Source organism: Nesoenas mayeri (assembly GCF_963082525.1).
Source record: "Nesoenas mayeri genome assembly, chromosome: 4".
Lineage (NCBI taxonomy): Eukaryota > Metazoa > Chordata > Aves > Columbiformes > Columbidae > Nesoenas > Nesoenas mayeri.
In genome coordinates, this window is record NC_137540.1 from 50,206,556 (window position 1) to 50,223,289 (window position 16,734).

General features: G+C 35.7%; 1 protein-coding gene across 6 annotated transcripts in view; it reads left to right on the top strand.

The window, feature by feature from the left end:
• The window catches only part of FRYL (FRY like transcription coactivator), a 170,770-nt gene that overhangs the window by 104,636 nt on the left and 49,400 nt on the right, over nucleotides 1-16,734 (top strand). For all 6 annotated transcript variants that reach the window (XM_080343143.1, XM_080343142.1, XM_080343138.1 and 3 more), the window contains 18 exons: nucleotides 556-727; nucleotides 1,439-1,571; nucleotides 1,809-1,916; nucleotides 3,164-3,401; nucleotides 4,042-4,227; nucleotides 4,325-4,411; nucleotides 5,205-5,473; nucleotides 5,896-6,091; nucleotides 7,044-7,168; nucleotides 8,471-8,528; nucleotides 9,517-9,608; nucleotides 10,994-11,166; nucleotides 11,626-11,786; nucleotides 12,327-12,437; nucleotides 13,450-13,604; nucleotides 13,847-13,946; nucleotides 15,082-15,250; nucleotides 16,022-16,281. In XM_080343143.1, coding sequence (XP_080199269.1) covers nucleotides 556-727; nucleotides 1,439-1,571; nucleotides 1,809-1,916; nucleotides 3,164-3,401; nucleotides 4,042-4,227; nucleotides 4,325-4,411; nucleotides 5,205-5,473; nucleotides 5,896-6,091; nucleotides 7,044-7,168; nucleotides 8,471-8,528; nucleotides 9,517-9,608; nucleotides 10,994-11,166; nucleotides 11,626-11,786; nucleotides 12,327-12,437; nucleotides 13,450-13,604; nucleotides 13,847-13,946; nucleotides 15,082-15,250; nucleotides 16,022-16,281 — 2,793 coding nt within the window. The remainder of the gene's footprint in view (nucleotides 1-555; nucleotides 728-1,438; nucleotides 1,572-1,808; nucleotides 1,917-3,163; nucleotides 3,402-4,041; nucleotides 4,228-4,324; nucleotides 4,412-5,204; nucleotides 5,474-5,895; nucleotides 6,092-7,043; nucleotides 7,169-8,470; nucleotides 8,529-9,516; nucleotides 9,609-10,993; nucleotides 11,167-11,625; nucleotides 11,787-12,326; nucleotides 12,438-13,449; nucleotides 13,605-13,846; nucleotides 13,947-15,081; nucleotides 15,251-16,021; nucleotides 16,282-16,734) is intronic.

A 16,734-nucleotide genomic window follows, 5' to 3' on the forward strand; every position in this document is an offset into this window, starting at 1 on the left:
GATGAAAGCAGATTAATGAATATCCGAAAGGGTGATCTGCTAAAACTAAAGGAGTTGTGCACGCTTGCTGTTTCATTTCCAGTGAGTAAGCTAGCAGCACTACAGTTCAGACTCATTTCAACAATAATTTCAGTCAGTATGTCTGAATTTTTGTTACAGTATATGCGTAAAGCCTATTTTCAGGGAAGTCGTACCCAGCTCTTATGGCTCACAATCCGATCTAACAGCGTAGATGTTTAAGCAATGTCTGTCTTCAGTTTGTCATTGTTGAGATTCATACCAAGTCCCTTAGCACTCTGTACTATAAAATATTTAGTATATCAGTCTGTGCTAAGTCAACTGAAATCAGAGTTGTGGGAAGGCACTGAAGGATTGAACTTTTCTTGCTACTTGTTACCTTAAGATTCAAATAATGCCTATCCTACTGGAATCGTACTGCTGTCTGTTTAAAAGAGAGGAAAAATGCAATTCGTCTTTTGCCTCATCTGTGTTACTTTAATGTTATATGTTCTTCTGTTTTCTCTTTCCTTTTTCTTCCCTCTTTTGCTGTTGAAGAGGATGAATATCGGCCTCAGAGTCTTCCTTGTCATAGCAGATAGCTTGCAGCAGAAAGATGGTGAACCGCCAATGCCAACAACAGGAGTTGTTCTTCCCTCAGGAAATACTCTGCGTGTGAAGAAAATTTTTCTTAATAAAACGCTGACAGATGAGGAAGCGAAAGTTATAGGTGTGTTGTATTCTTTTGTAAGTTGGCAGTCCAATATGTGCCTATATGTTCTCAATTATTCCCCAGCAGTTCATTTGTGTAACTTTATTTCTGTATTTATTTTAATGGTTAGCCAGACTTTAATGATAGTCTGTTCTAACAGAATTGCTTTAATTCTTTAGGGAGGGCTGCTAGTCAGTATTGACCTTCTGGTGTCTGAGACTAAATCCATGGCTTTTTTTTTGAAGTGTTTTGCGCTGTCAGATTAGCACAGAGCAGCCTGAGTCCAGTTGATGTAGTAAATAGCATGGCAGCTTCTGGTGCCTTGCAGTCACTCCAGAATGTCCCTCCCAATGTCCCACAGCTGAAGTGGCATAAGACAATTTTGATCCCTGTCCTTTGTTGATCTTCTATGGATGAAGTAGTCACCTCTAAAGGATTATTTCAACATGTACAATTTAAACTAGAACTAAAATGCTCAGTATTGAGAAAACAGAAAAGCAACTAATGGTTGCTTCCTTGTTTATGTTCTTTCTAAAAGAAGCTTGTGCTTTATATAATACCTCCTCCTACTCATACATTTCTTTTGACCCTTAGAGTATGTGTTTCATGTCATCTTTTGTACAAGAATAAGTTTGTCCTGAGCTGAATAAGTGATTAATATTTTAATAAAAATGTGAAAATTAAATGAGAACAGATGAGAGAAGTGATCAGAACTTTTTGGCTTTTCAGGAATGTCCATATACTACCCTCAAGTCAGAAAAGCGCTAGATAGCATTCTTAGGCATTTGGACAAAGAAGTTGGAAGGCCCATGTGCATGACTAGTGTGCAGATGTCCAATAAAGAACCTGAAGACATGATTACGTACGTACCGAATTACAATATTTTCACTGTCACAGTTATGTCATAGTATTTTTATGCTGTAATGTTGCAGATGCCATCACTAATGCATTACAAGTGTTGGCTTTTTACTTGACTATTAAATGAATGGTGATTTCATTAATTAATTTTTAGCTCCTTAGTTTTGACATGAAATTGAAAATATTTGTCATATACTGAAGTAGATTTTCCTGTTTTGTTTGTTACAAACTATTTTTGTAGGGGTGAGAGAAAACCTAAGATAGATTTGTTCAGAACTTGTATTGCTGCTATCCCAAGACTGATTCCAGATGGCATGAGCAGGACTGACCTCATTGAATTGCTTGCAAGGTAAGGGGAGTGAAATTCTGCTCTTGGTGGATGTTTCTTTTTCAATGCTGTGTGCATAAAAGTTTGTTAGTGCACTAAGTGATGCAAGTCTACGGCGTCCAGAATCCGTTCTTCATATTCCTGCCCACTTTCTTCAGTTGGTCAAGTTTTATTGGCCAGAGTAGCAGGAGGTAAATTTATGCTGAAGATCTTACAATTCTTTTTAGAGAGCATTTTTTTGAAAAGTAGGAATTTATTCCTGTTGTTTTGTTTTTTGAACTTGTCTTATCTTTTTGTTACTACTATTATATTTTTTTTTCTTCCTGTTGCTAATACTGTAAATGATCATAAAGGCATTCTTGTTTGACATGACCAAAGCATGAGGCAGGCACTTACGGGAAACTTTTTTTCATATTCTCTACTAATCTTACTTCCTTTTTCCATTTTTTTGATCCAACACTACCCATATTCTTCCATCTCTTATCTCAATTTAAATTAAATGTGCCTTATCAGTACTGATAAGTAGTTGAAGCAACTGGACAACCAAGTGTTTGCAGGTGGGTAAACTGAGCATTCAGTGAGAATATGTAGTTGTGGAACGTGCAGACAGTCTTTACATGTTGCTAGAGTGATAAACCTTCCTTTTCTTTTTTCTTTTTAATCCCTCCCTGCCTTTTTTTTTGCTTAATGCAAGAATAGTCTTGGTATTGATTTGTATATACTGTGTTGAGATACATATATATAAAAGTAATTATGTGAGAGACTAAGGTTTTTCTGACAATTTTTATTCAGTGACAAAAGTAGCATAAAAGACATGAAGTATTAAATGGTAATACAATACCAGTTAAGTTTCTGTCATAGCAGACTGAGACATATTTTCAAGTATATATACAAATGTTTTTTTGCAAGTTGTTTTTCTCATATCTGAAGTAAAGCTTTCCATTTTAATTTGAAGAAGACAACCTGTACATCACAGGGTGGCTGCCTACTGAGCTCTAAGGTGGTTGCTCAGATCCATGCAAAGTTGCAGTGTATGAAAGACTTGGCCACTTCTCTTGAGAATTATTTGTTTATACTGTGTTTTGCTATAGTGGTAGCATGTTCTGTTAGTAGCCAGTTTCAATGTATTCAGTGCAGAAATTCATCTATATGGAAATATTCTACATTGTACAGTAAAGAAGGAAGAGTTAACACCAAACTTTAATTTATAAAGGCTAGTTAAGAGTGTGCCAATCTAGGGTGATGATATTGGTATTTTTTCTAAACAGGCTGACAATTCATATGGATGAAGAACTTCGTGCCTTGGCTTTCAATACTCTCCAAGCATTAATGCTTGATTTTCCAGATTGGCGGGAAGATGTTCTTTCAGGATTTGTGTATTTTATTGTGCGTGAAGTGACTGATGTCCACCCAACGCTTCTTGACAATGCAGTAAAAATGTTAGTGCAGCTCATAAATCAATGGAAACAAGCAGCTCAAATGCACAATAAAACCCAAGATTCTCAGGTATTTCTAAATAAGGTCCTTTGATGTTAAAACGTGGTTTCAATCTACATACAATTCTATTAGTAGGCTTTATTGTTTTTATTAAGTAATAACCATTTGGCTTACTTTCTTACAGTGCTTGAAGATTTTAAAACCTATTATGTTAAATCAGCATTTTTGCAAAAAAAAAAAATAATGATATTAAGTATTCCCTAAACACTTATTTATGGCCACATTTTTGCTTACATCAAAAGTCATCATGTGTAACTGGAAATATATTAAGTAGGAGTGGTAAAACAGTAGAACTAGAAAAAAGTACCATTTTTTTCCTAGCAAACAGAAAGGGTTCAAATAATTTAATTTTATAGAATCCTATATGTAACAGTACTACGTATTTTTAATTTTACCCTCACTACATGATTCTTGCCAGAAAGTGAAATATGAAAGACTTTCTTGGATATTTGTTTGGATTAAATTCAGAGAGATACTAAAAAAACAAAGGAGTTGATCTTATGCCATTCTCATAATGCGAAATTTGACTAGTGGCCAAACAAGATCTAAATACCTTGTGATTAAATCTGCCATTGCCAGTAATGGAACTATAGCTTGGTAGTGTTTATTATTTTCTTGATTTGCTCAACTTCTTCGATCTTCTTCTTAGCGTGGTGTATCCAATGGGGCTGCCCATACCCTTCCTCTGGAGAGGACCCTTTATTCCAGTGTATTTCACGTGGTGGAAGGCTTTGCTTTGGTCATCCTTTGCAGCACAAGGCCTGCCACCAGGAGATTAGCTGTCAGCGTTCTCAGAGAAATTAGGGCCTTGTTCACACTTTTAGAAATTTCTAAGGTAAGAGTCGATGACCTGTTCTTGTGACTGCTTAATGAAACTGCTTTTGCCTTGACTTTCTTTTAATTTTTTATGCTTTGTGTTTTGTCTTCTGTAGAGTGATGATGAGTTGGCTATAGATGTAATGGACAGACTAAGTGCTACTATCCTGGAGAGTTTCATACATCTCACTGGGGCTGACCAGGTAGGAGAGTTTTTACATTAAGTTAGATGTAAGATAAGGTACTTCTGCAAAATTGTCCCAAGTAAATTGTATATATTTTAAATTATAGTGTCACTGACCATACCAACTTTATCAGCAATTTATCACCTTGAACAAACAAACAAACAAACCCAAACAAACAAAACAAAGCCCTCAAAAAACACGAGGAATGTTGTGAGGCTGATACCACCATTGTATGCTTTCTGATCAATAGTGTGTCATTACGACCGCAGTGCACACACAGACAGCTTTATCGGTTTTTCTTCCTCTTGCTCATATGTTACAATTTCTTTGAAGCAAAGACCACTGCGTCTTTCTGCACTGAAACAGTGTCTAACAATGTATCCTTTATCCATGATGAAAGCTATAATAGCTACCAGTGAATAACAGCTGAATTCCTTATTTATATATTTATAATTCACTTTGAAATATCAAGGAGAAGCCCTTCTGATTTTAGGTTTAGGAAGTAAGTTGGAATTCAGTACTAAGGCTTTTAGAGTCTGGGATCTTTTGGAAGAATTAAGTCATTGTGAGTGAAAGGGTCTTTTTCTAGAATTTACTATTTCCTCATATCCAGTTCCAGCATGTTTATGTAACTGTCCACACTAGGAAATTCTGTGGGGAAAGCAAAGAGATGAACAAACAAAACCACATCAGCGAAGTCCTGTGTTTTTATTTATTCCAAATGTGGTTTTGACACTGATACTTTATTAGATATTTAACAATGAGGAGATTGTTATTTAATATTGCCTTGTTCTCTTTTTCTTGCACACAGACTACTTTACTGTACTGTCCCAGTTCAATAGATTTACAAACTCTGGCTGACTGGAATTCCTCCCCAATCAGCCACCAGTTTGATGTGGTCAGTCCATCGCATATATGGATATTTGCACATGTGACCCAAGGTCAAGATCCATGGATTATAAGCCTCTCAAGTTTTATGAAACAGGAAAATCTTCCAAAACACTGCCCAACAGCTGTAAGCTATGCTTGGACGTTTGCTTATACCAGGCTCCAACTGCTGTCTCCACAAGTGGATATCAAGTAAGTTAATTTCTAAAATAAATACAATATATTTTATTGAGTATTCATTCAAGTTTTATCATCATTATAATGTTGTTATGTTTCAGTGAGGTGACATCTGAACTGTTAATATTTTCTGTGGACTTAATTCAACTTTATATAATGAAAACATAAAGCAGTTCTATCTGGAAAAAGGTTATCTGCTCTAAAGATTAATTAATTCATGCCTTCAGCCATATTGTAGTTCAACAGATTTGACTACAAAAGCATATATTATTGATGTACAGATCTGTTCTGAATAACTTATTCAGAGTTTACTGTGCTAACAGTTTTGGAAGCAATGGCATATACATAATTGAAAAATAAATTCAGTAGAAAAACAAAGTGAAACCTGGTAAGCTTTATTTACTCTACTGAGCTTTTTGTTTTGTTTTTTTTAATAGCAGCCCTATCAATGCAAAGAAAGTGAATACTACTACAAGCAGTGACTCCTATATTGGGCTCTGGAGAAACTACCTGATTCTTTGCTGCAGTGCAGCATCATCTTCAAACTCCTCCACCTCCGCAGGCTCTGTGAGATGTTCTCCTCCTGAGACGCTGGCGTCTACTCCTGACAGTGGTTATAGCATTGATTCAAGAGTAGGTTCTTCTAATGCTTGCTGTAAAAAAGTCTACATGTTATTGGAAGTAGGAACAACTGAGGCTTATAATATAAGTATCATGGTCTTAGAAACTTGTGTAGTTTTTCTGAAAACAAGTTTTGGTATGTGGTTGTCTTTCATTTGTTTACGATAGTGTTTTTGTTCACTTCTCCCAGTCCATGCTGTAGAGGCGTATGTTTTTTCAGACAAAATCTGATCATGTCATGACAACATTAACCCAGTCTCAAAGTCTTATCTAGTGGCAATGAGGAAATGTTTTGTTTACCATTAAGGTTGTTTGTTTGTTTTCTGTCAGTAGACTTCTGCAATTCTGAGCGAATAGCCTCTCCCCTCAGTAACTTGAAGCAGTGACCTATTCAGGCATTATGTATTTTGTCATATTTTTCCCAACCACAGACTGGTTTCTATCTGCCTTGCTTTATACCACCTGCAGAATTTTTTCTCCCCCTTCTTCAATTTGTTCCTCTGCTTTTTGGTTTCTTGTGGAAGGTACAGTAGAGGGGAAGATAACTCATGCACTGTGTAGCAAAATTTAGGCAGAAGCAGCCTATTCCACCTGTTTGTTACCAAGATCCTTTCCCTAAGCCTGAGAAACTGTAAACTGAAAGCTTTGTTCTTTTTGAGAGCAGCAGTGGAGTCTGAGGTGTTAGACACCAGAAATTTGCTTCCTCTCCCTAAGGAGGGCAGATGCACTAAACATGCAAAGCATCTGTTTATTGTGTTTGAGCCATTCATTGTACTTTGCTATTTCAGAACGTCTTTTTCCATGTTAAAGATAAAAAATTTCATTTTTATAATTTTAAGTCACGGCTCAGTGTGAGAAGACTGTAAAGTTACAGCAGATGTTTTAATGTCACACCACCTGATTGTTTGGTAACTACTTCATTCTGTTTTATTCTGGTTTTGGGTTGCTTTGTTTTTTTCCTTAGATCATTGGCATTCCATCCCCTTCCTCCCTGTTTAAGCACATAGTTCCAATGATGCGCTCTGAGAGCATGGAAATCACAGAATCCCTTGTGCTGGGACTTGGCAGGACCAATCCAGGAGCTTTCAGGTGACTGTTGTGTTTAATCAGTTTTTACGCTACTTGATTAAAAAGCTGGGGAATCAGAGCTCAGAAAAAAAGGTTTGGTTTTTTTTTTTATCTTTTAAGAATTTTTAAAAAGCTGTGAAAACTGATTGCTATTGTCTTTTCTAGCATTTAGTGTTATGATAAAGATTATTAGAGGTTGAAATAATTTTATGTAGAGGTCATGTCTGCGTAAAGAAGTAGTAGTTAGTTGAAACAATACACAAATGTCTTTTCTTGATATTAAAGGCTGCCCTTACGAAGGAAAAGACTGTGTGGACTATTAATATTTGAAATGTTAATTATAATCATGTTTGTAAGAGTTACCCATCCTTCTATATTGGTGTTACCAACAAGCACGTGTTTCTGAGCTTTTTGTGTGTGGCAAGTTCACGATAACTGTATTCCAAAAAGAGGTTTTTGGATTAAGCTGAGAAAAATACCAGTTACAACTGTTTTCTGAAATTCATGGCACATACCTCTTTACCTCCTGCCCTTTTTTTTTCCTGACTAAGCTTTCTGTAACTTCTTAACTAATACACTAATAAAACTAATAAAAATATGTCACACTCAAAAAAATATAAGTGGAGGAGGTATTTACTATCTTAACAAATATTAAAGTAAAACCAGTGTGTTTTTACCTTACTGTTTTATCTGCATAGATCCATACTACTGATGTCCTTCCCCTTTCCCTATTTGCTTTTTGGAGTCATAAGAGAGTCTCAGTCTGGCAGAATGAATTGAGTAGTAATAAACTGTGGACCTTCAGAACAAATTGGGAATGTAACCACAGCCTCAAAGCATGTTACTCTTCAGCTTTCTTAGACACCAGCCTGACTTCTGTCAGCATAGCGTTATTTGCCTTAAAGAAACAATCTTCATTAACAACTAAATGCATCGTAACTGAACGAGCATTGTATGATAAGCCACCACCGTACTTTTTTTCCCTAATAGTATCTCTTTGCACCATAAAGATTTGTTGAACCCTGGATATGAAAATAAATGAAAATTATCTGTGGCAGAAATATGCCATGACACTGGGTGAATGCACATTTCGTGGTAATTATTGAGAGATTCGTTTGGTAGTTTGTCTCCAAATTAGGAAAATATCTTTCTAGGAAACATCTCCCTTAAGTGCTGATTTATTTCAGAAACTTGCAGGTAAAAAAGGAAAACCTGAGGGTGTTTTAAGTTATATTGTAACACTAGTTGCTGTGAAACATCTTTCAATTAAGGCATTAATTTAATGATTGTTTTTATTCTTTTAATTCTTTTATTTTAATTCAGGGAACTAATAGAAGAATTACATCCTATAATTAAGGAAGCACTTGAAAGAAGGCCAGAGGTAATTAGATATTTCCTCCTAGATTCAGTACACCGTTTTAACTGTCTTCTAACAAATGGTAGTGAAGAAATGTTATGTTCTTCACTATGCTCCTAAAAACTGTCAGTATACCAGATAAAAGGGTGAGATATGACTTTTTAAAATGATTGTGAGGTGTTTACATTAGAAGAACTTTGTTTTGAGCTCTGTATTATTCCTGTAGCAAAGAGCATTTGTTTCAAGTGACGAAAACATTTCTGTAACCTTTTTCACATGCTTTTAATTCTTTTTACCTAAGCACAGTTTTACACAGCTGTTATTTCATTGTATCATCAGTAATGTGCCCACAATTAGTAGTACCTGAGATGCAGAATTGAGTTCTGCTGTCCAGCAGCTTTATTTTTTTTTAAATGAAGAAGGCTGTAAGCTCACCTGACTGACTGCTATGATTAAAAATTTGCTGATGGAGAGCCTGTTTTATGGCAGGGTTTAGAAGCCTCGGTAGGTATTCTAATAAATAATAATCTCTGCAAACACAAACTCAGAGATGATTACTCTTTTTTTTTTTTTTTTTTTTGTGGTAACTGTCATATTCTTATCAGTAATAAATTTGTAATTAAGTACAGATGATGGGATGGAACATCGCTTTGAAAACATTACTGGGCTATGTCTTGCATGCAAATATGTAGAAAGATTGGCATTTGTACTTCAGTTCATCATTTTATATGTTGCACTTTGCAACAGGAGACTGATAAAAAACCCCACATTATTTTGAGAATACATGTAATAGCAAAGCTAGTATATCTTGGAGTTATGACAGGGAAAAAGTTTGTTCATTGTCTGTTTTACTAAAATTGCTAGCAATTTTGGTAACTCATCTTAAAAGGTTGTCATTGCTGATAATTGGTGCCAGTTGTAGTACAGATATAATAATGCTTTTGTATACCACACTGGTTTTATACATAGTTTTTCCTCTGCTTCATTTAATTTTGTTTCCTCTGTTGAACAGAACATGAAACGGCGCAGGCGTCGAGATATTTTACGAGTACAACTAGTACGAATATTTGAACTGTTGGCAGATGCTGGTGTCATTAGTCACAGGTAGGGGCAGCATTGATGAGAATATGTTGTTTCTGCATCTAAATTAAGTTGCTAGTATTCTTATGACTCAGTATAAAAAGCATGCAAAATTCTTCAATGACTTTTAGTGTACCACTAAATAAATAGACTTGGTTTTCCAAAACTCAGAATTTTGCTGGGTTCTAATCCTCCCCTGTCCCCGTGCTCTTTGTCACAGTGGTCTGTGTTTTATTTGAAATGCTGACATTCCCTGAGATACTGTTTTGAACAGGCAGTGTGTCAAGTTTCTTCTTGTTTGTGTGTGAGCTCAAACATCAAAGCAGTTATACAAATCAGAAAACCCAAGTTACAGCTGTTCTATGATCAGTCTGTAATTCTTCCTCATGTAGAGTCCTGATGCTAGTCGGTGTGTCCTGTGCAGAGGAGACTACTGCTCATTAATATTGGACCTTTTCCTTTCTGAGGAAGGCAGAATGTTACTGGGTTTGATTTTTAATCAGTTCACCCTACTTGTGTAGGGACACTTTGAAAGACGACTTAAAACTCTAGCATGTGTTTTATAAGTCTCTTAACAAACTTTTTTCTATCCAGGTGGAATTGTGTAAGGGCAAGTAGGTTAGGAGATGGTTCAGCAGTTAGACTGTGTTACTTAAGGATTTATTTGTCAACGTTGGCAAGAAATTCTCAATCTTTAGCAAGTAAACAGTATATTTCAGAATGTTGCTTCAGAAACACTGTTAAAATGCCTTTCTTGCTTTCATCCTGTTGATTTTTTGGAGTGCAGCCATTAAAATCAGAGTGTCCCTTCTTTTAAGGTACTCAGTGGTGTTTAATTAGTGTATGTAAAATACTTCCTAACTACAGTCTGCACCCTGTCAGCATTTCTCCCGAGGCCAGTCTGACTCTGTGGTGGAAGGCAGCAGGCAGTTATGGGCTAACATAAACCTCCCCATCCTGCTGGTCGTGCGCAAGGCACGCGTTTCAGTCATCTTCATTACACACGTGGAAGGAGGGAGCTGAGAGGAAAGGAATCACCCTTCTAACCATTGTTTTTCAAAGGAGTCACGTGCAGTCTTTAATCTCTGGTTTGGTTTAGTATTGACGTCTAGTCGTCTGTGTTGGTTGTTTGGAGTTTTTTATTATTGTTTTTAACACTTGTCCCCAGTGTAAGAACTAAGTCTGTGGGAAGGCTGAGTGACTTCTGATAGTGAGGCTTGATTATTTGCTTTCACTAAAGCTTTTTATTTAACACTGAAATAGAAGCTAGGTGAAGAAATTACTTTGAATTAAATATTTGCAGTGATGAGGTTGTAGGGTTTTTTAAAGAGAAAGAAATAAAAAATTCTTTTCAAAAATCATTGTATGTATCATACTATTTGATTTTTTTTTTTAATTTTATTTTTAAGTGCAAGTGGTGGCCTTGATAATGAAACACATTCCCTCAACAACACTTTACTTGAGTATGTTGATCTAACGAGACAACTCCTAGAAGCAGAAAATGAAAAGGATTCTGATACGTTGAAAGATATCCGATGCCATTTTAGTGCCTTAGTGGCAAATATAATTCAAAATGTTCCAGGTATGTAAGAATGCTGTAAAAACATCTGATTACTGTCTTTAATATGCACTACATTAAAAACAAACAAAACAACAATGAAAACTAAACAAAAAGCCACTTTTTCTCTGTAGTTTCAGAATACTTCCATAAAAGTAATTTATGCCATCAGTTTTGTATATAACTTTAGCAGCATGAGTTTTTAAGGGCAATTTTTAGTACTGTTTGGAAGCATACTGTAATTTTCTTATTTAGCAAAAGCCTTGTTGGCTTGCAGTGCATTCAGATTTTGTAGACTAATAAATAGCTTGTTCTTGTACACTAGGACAATAGTAAACCTATATCCAGCTATTACGATGTTGAAATACTGTCTCTCTACACTAATTTTTCCTTTCGTATTCATTGTTTGGATCTATTTCTGTTTTATGTACTTAATTTCAAAGAATGACACAAGGAGTGCATCTGACTGTGCTTTTCTTACAGTACACCAGAGAAGAAGTGTCTTTCCGCAGCAGAGTCTACGCCACAGTCTGTTCATGTTGTTCAGTCATTGGGCAGGTCCTTTTAGTATCATGTTTACTCCCCTGGACAGATACAGTGATAGGAACATGCGAATTAACAGACACCAATACTGTGCATTAAAGGTATTTTAGTACTTTTTGAATTTTGGAAATAGATTGTTATGTTAACTTTTCTAATGCAAATTTAACATTAGGGCTTTTTGGATGTGGTTTTCAGATTCTTGTTGCCATTCGTGACTTAGTTATTTTTCTCTTCTGCCTACATGTAAATTTATGACAGTTTGGCTTTTTCCATACTGTAAACTACCGCACTTGCTGTAGGAATTTCTTAAAATTGCTGCTAAATGTTCACTTCCTATGACTTTAGTCCTCAGTTGCCTAAGGAGAAAGGCTTCCATTTGAAAGTACATTAACAGTCAAAGTGACGTATTAACGCTTACGTATGTCGGCATTTCTGTATTGACAGTTCCTTGTACTTAGTAGTTGAGAAAATTGTGCTTTAATAATTTCTTGAATAATATGTTAAAAGTTTTTTTTTATTAGCCTTGATCTTCCTCCCTTGACTGGATTGAAGTTAGTTTTCTGAAATTTTAATTGACTTGGTTAAAGTGTTTTGTGTGTCTAAGTTATTAAAATGGAGTGTTTTCCAATTACTTTCTAAAGGCTATGTCTGCTGTACTGTGTTGTGGCCCTGTTGCAGATAATGTCGGGCTCTCATCTGATGGCTATTTATACAAATGGCTGGATAATATTTTGGATTCACAAGATAAAAAGGTAATACAGGCAATGTCAGCATGAGTTTATGACCATCAATGCCTTCAACATATGTTTTAATGAGTTTTGTGGTCAAATTGCCCTAAATGCTTTAAAGTGGCTTAAGCTCAAAGCTGCTTCAGTAGTGCATTTTTTTGCACTGTCCTCGATATGTGTACTCACTCTGTTGAGGAAGGCAGTCCCTAATCGCAGTCTAAGAACAGACAAAACAGAATGGAAGAGAAAGGGGCAAGGAGTGAAACTTTGTCTGTTTTTTATAAACTAATCAGTTAGGTTTAGTTGTAGTAATCAGGAGATCTTTCAGAAATTTAAAGGAGATGAGATCTTTAACATGAACTCTTGTGAGACTGTAGAGAGTCCATTGAGGTCCTGTGGAGTTAGGAAGACCAGTCTTAAGACCATCTAAACAATAAGTCAAGATTTAGATTTAAAAGGTGGGACTTCCATTGCACTAATGCTATGACTACATAAAAATACAGCTCCAGTAGGCTACTTTGCTTCAAGAGAATATGCAGGTCTCTGTGTAGATCTGTCACTTGTGTCCCATTGGAATTCCTGCATATGTTTAAGTGCTTTTCTGTATCTGATGCTTTCAGGTCAGTGTTCAGTTTTTAGTAAGACAAGTGAAAATAGTAAGTACTTCAAGGTAGCCTTGGAGCTTCGGACAAAAATATCAGAAGAGCTATCTAGTTATTTGCTTCAATAATTCATGACTGTGTGTGCAAATTGAACATCAAACACTTTGATAGAATTGCTTGTTATTTTAAGCTGTGGTCTCATCAGTCTTAGATGGAAAAAATTTTGTATGTTGCAGTTTTTTTTGTTTTGTGGTGGTTTGTTTGTTGGTTTGTTTGGTTGGTTGGTTTTTTTTCTTGTGTTTTTGTTTGGTTTGGTTTTGGTTTGGTTGTGTTTTCTTAACTAAATATCTATTTAACTTGTTTTATGCCATTTTTGCAAGTTGGTCTTTTTTTCTATATTTATAAATATATATGGGTTCTTTTCTGGAATACAGGTTCACCAGCTAGGCTGTGAGGCAGTCATGCTACTCTTGGAACTCAACCCTGACCAGAGTAACCTCATGTACTGGGCCGTAGACCGGTGTTACACAGGTTCCAAGCGGGTAGCAGCTGGCTGTTTTAAAGCAATAGCCAGCGTGTTCCAAAACAGGTATTACAACAATTTGCAAAACTTTAAACTTTCATTTTCAAAGTGTTCTTTCATGTAGAACTGGGCTTTTCCTCCCCCAAAGAGAAAAGATCACCCCTGTTTGTGTGTATGTGTTACTAAAGAAACATTTCAAAATGTTATATTATCTCATACCATAATGCCTGTCAATTAAACTTCAATAAATTCAAATTTTAGACAGACAAATTAATTTTAATTATTTCATACTTGCAATTTTTTCCTAGGGATTACCAGTGTGATACAGTGACCCTCCTGAATCTGATACTATTTAAAGCAGCTGATTCTACTAGGGCTATCTATGAAGTTGCTATGCAACTATTACAGGTTTGTATGCTAATTTTTATTTTAATTTTAGAATAAAAAGTTGTCCCTGTGCATTAAAAAAACCATAATCTGTTGGTATTTGGTTGTCTCTTTGATAATGGAATGTGATGTATATTTTTTTTCTCCTCTATTTTAGTACATAGTTAGACCAGAGCCTTACCTGGCACAGATAGACTTCAGTGGAAGTCTGTCTGTTTTTATGAACTAAGCACTCAAGACTTCTATTTTCATAATATCTGCTGTTTCAAAATACAAAAACTAAATCAAGATGCTTCTGGTTTGGCCCTGAAACAGAGTAGTCTATAGCTCCATTTGTCCAACAGCACTTCAGAGAGAAGTCTGTTGCATCCTGTCCCTTTACTCTGCTGGGGTAGAAGTCAGTTTTCTGATTTTTGCATACATACATTTTTTCATCTATCTGTGTGGAGAGATGATAGTGAAAATCTTGTTAGCCTTTTAATTTACTTGTGCATATTCCTTTCCAAGTTCATTTAGGGGTAAGCTTAATCTTACAGACAGCATTCATGTTTGAAAATAAAGAAATATGTGCTGCCTGTGGCTTGGACCACGAGTCTTCCAGTTTTTTTCAAAGGTTTTTGTTTTCAGCTAAATTCAACAGTTAAGTCCCCACTGAAGTCACAGTCCTGTTGATATGTCAGCACTCACAACACCCTCCCTTTCAGCCCTTTCTTTCTTCTTGAGTGAACATCTCTGCTTAAGGCCAGCCAAAACTGACTTCTAAAGTATCAAACTGCAGTAGCCTCCTGCTGCATCTTTCCACATCAAAGATTGCGTTCCTACTATCCATGTCTCATAGATGAGCAGATACTGATATTGTTTGGAAATGCAAGTGTTCAATAGTATTTCACATTTTGTTATAGAAAAATTTATATTTAATGCAGTATTTTGTGAAAACAGATTTCTGAAATTTATTGCTGGAAACTCATCAAGTGGAAAGTCTTAGCTAGTCTTCTACGAAATTACCAGCATTTGTGAATACGCTAGATATATAGGGATCTGCACAGATGTGAAACATCAAATGAGGGTAGATGCATGCATTTAAAAGATGATTTTATATAAAGATTTCCATTGTAGCTCTATATTTAGCTTCAAATTCTGAACATTACTGTTTTAGATCTTGGAGCCAAAGATGTTCCGTTATGCTCACAAACTGGAAGTTCAGCGGATGGATGGGGTTTTGGGTCAGCCTTCTCCTTTGCCACATCTGTATTCTGTGTCATATTATCAACTGTCAGAAGAATTAGCAAGGACTTATCCTGAACTAACACTTGCTATCTTCTCAGGTATGGTTTTAAAACAAAACAAAAATCTTCATCAGGTCAAAAGCAACAAATGTGTAATTAATATCTTTCAATAATTAATTTATATGTAATTCACTAAAGTCAGGAGAACAAGATAGCACCATCATAATGCATGGAGAAAATTGAATTTACTGAGTGAAAATTTTTGTTTACTTACCTTTGAAATATATTCAACAGGAAACAACATAAATCAAAGCGACTTCTACTGACTTTCTAATAGCTGTGAAAATTCACGTTAGATAAATAATTTTCAGCTCTCTTTAAAAATTATTCTTCTGTTGTTCTTTCTAGTGCTTTCTTATTTACTGTAGATTGCTTAAAAATATTGTTCCGTAGCTTTTTAAACAATTGAAGAATAATAACTTCTCACATCAATTAAAAAAACTACCAAGACTAATATGAGGAAGAAAAAAAGTTTAAGTGCTTTTTTTCCCGATTTGGTACTTTTTTACATGCTCTCAGTTTTCAGTTCCCTTCTACAATTAGAGGAATATATATATACATATATATATGCATATACTAATATGGTTTCTTCAGCATACTGTTTGTCAGCAGTGTCTTCAGTTAGCTCTACTGAAGACTGCAGACTTTATCATTATGAAATAGCGCTGGTCAGTTAAGCAAAAAAATAATGTTTGTATCAGTATTACTTTATATCAATATGGTCTGCTGGGCTCATGTTTATTGTTATTACCAAAACAATTTTCATTAATGGTTTGCAATTCATGTATTTACCTAATTTTTGAATGGCAGAAGTAAGTCAGAGAATCCAAACAGCTCACCCAGCTGGGAGACAGGTGATGCTGCATTATTTGCTGCCATGGATGAACAATATTGAGTTGGTAGACTTGAAACCCTTGCCAACCATTCGTCGGCAAGATGAAGATGAAGAAGATTCTTTGAAAGACAGAGAAGTAATGGTGAACAGTAGACGATGGCTACGAGGAGAAGGCTGGGGATCACCACAGGCTACAGCTATGGTTCTGAACAATCTGATGTATATGACTGCAAAGGTAAAACTAAGCACTGAAGTGCTCCGCCTTGTTCCAGTGGATTGTGCTGTTTAGGGTGCGAGAAAATGCTCTTCAGAGATACTATGCTGCCAGACTTTCGAGGGTTGTTGTTCATATTTGTTGAGCTGCTTATGTATACTCAAACTATACCGTATAGTTTTCAGGTGTTATGAGAAATAGGTAGTATATTATATAAATGTTCTAGTAATTGTTACATATAGTAGCAGTGTACAACCGTTGTTTTGCAATATAGATGTCTAGTTGGATAGATAACACCAAGTCGCTGGTATACCTGTGATCTCAAAGTAGAGTTCCAGAACTGATATCTAGTTGCCTGAGGCCGATAGACCTTTCTCCTTCCTGTGACAGCTCCTTCCAGCAGAGAGAAGGTTTTGGTCATGTGTAGTGCTCCTGCCACTTCTTCATGTGTTTCAGTCTTACTGATGAGAGAAC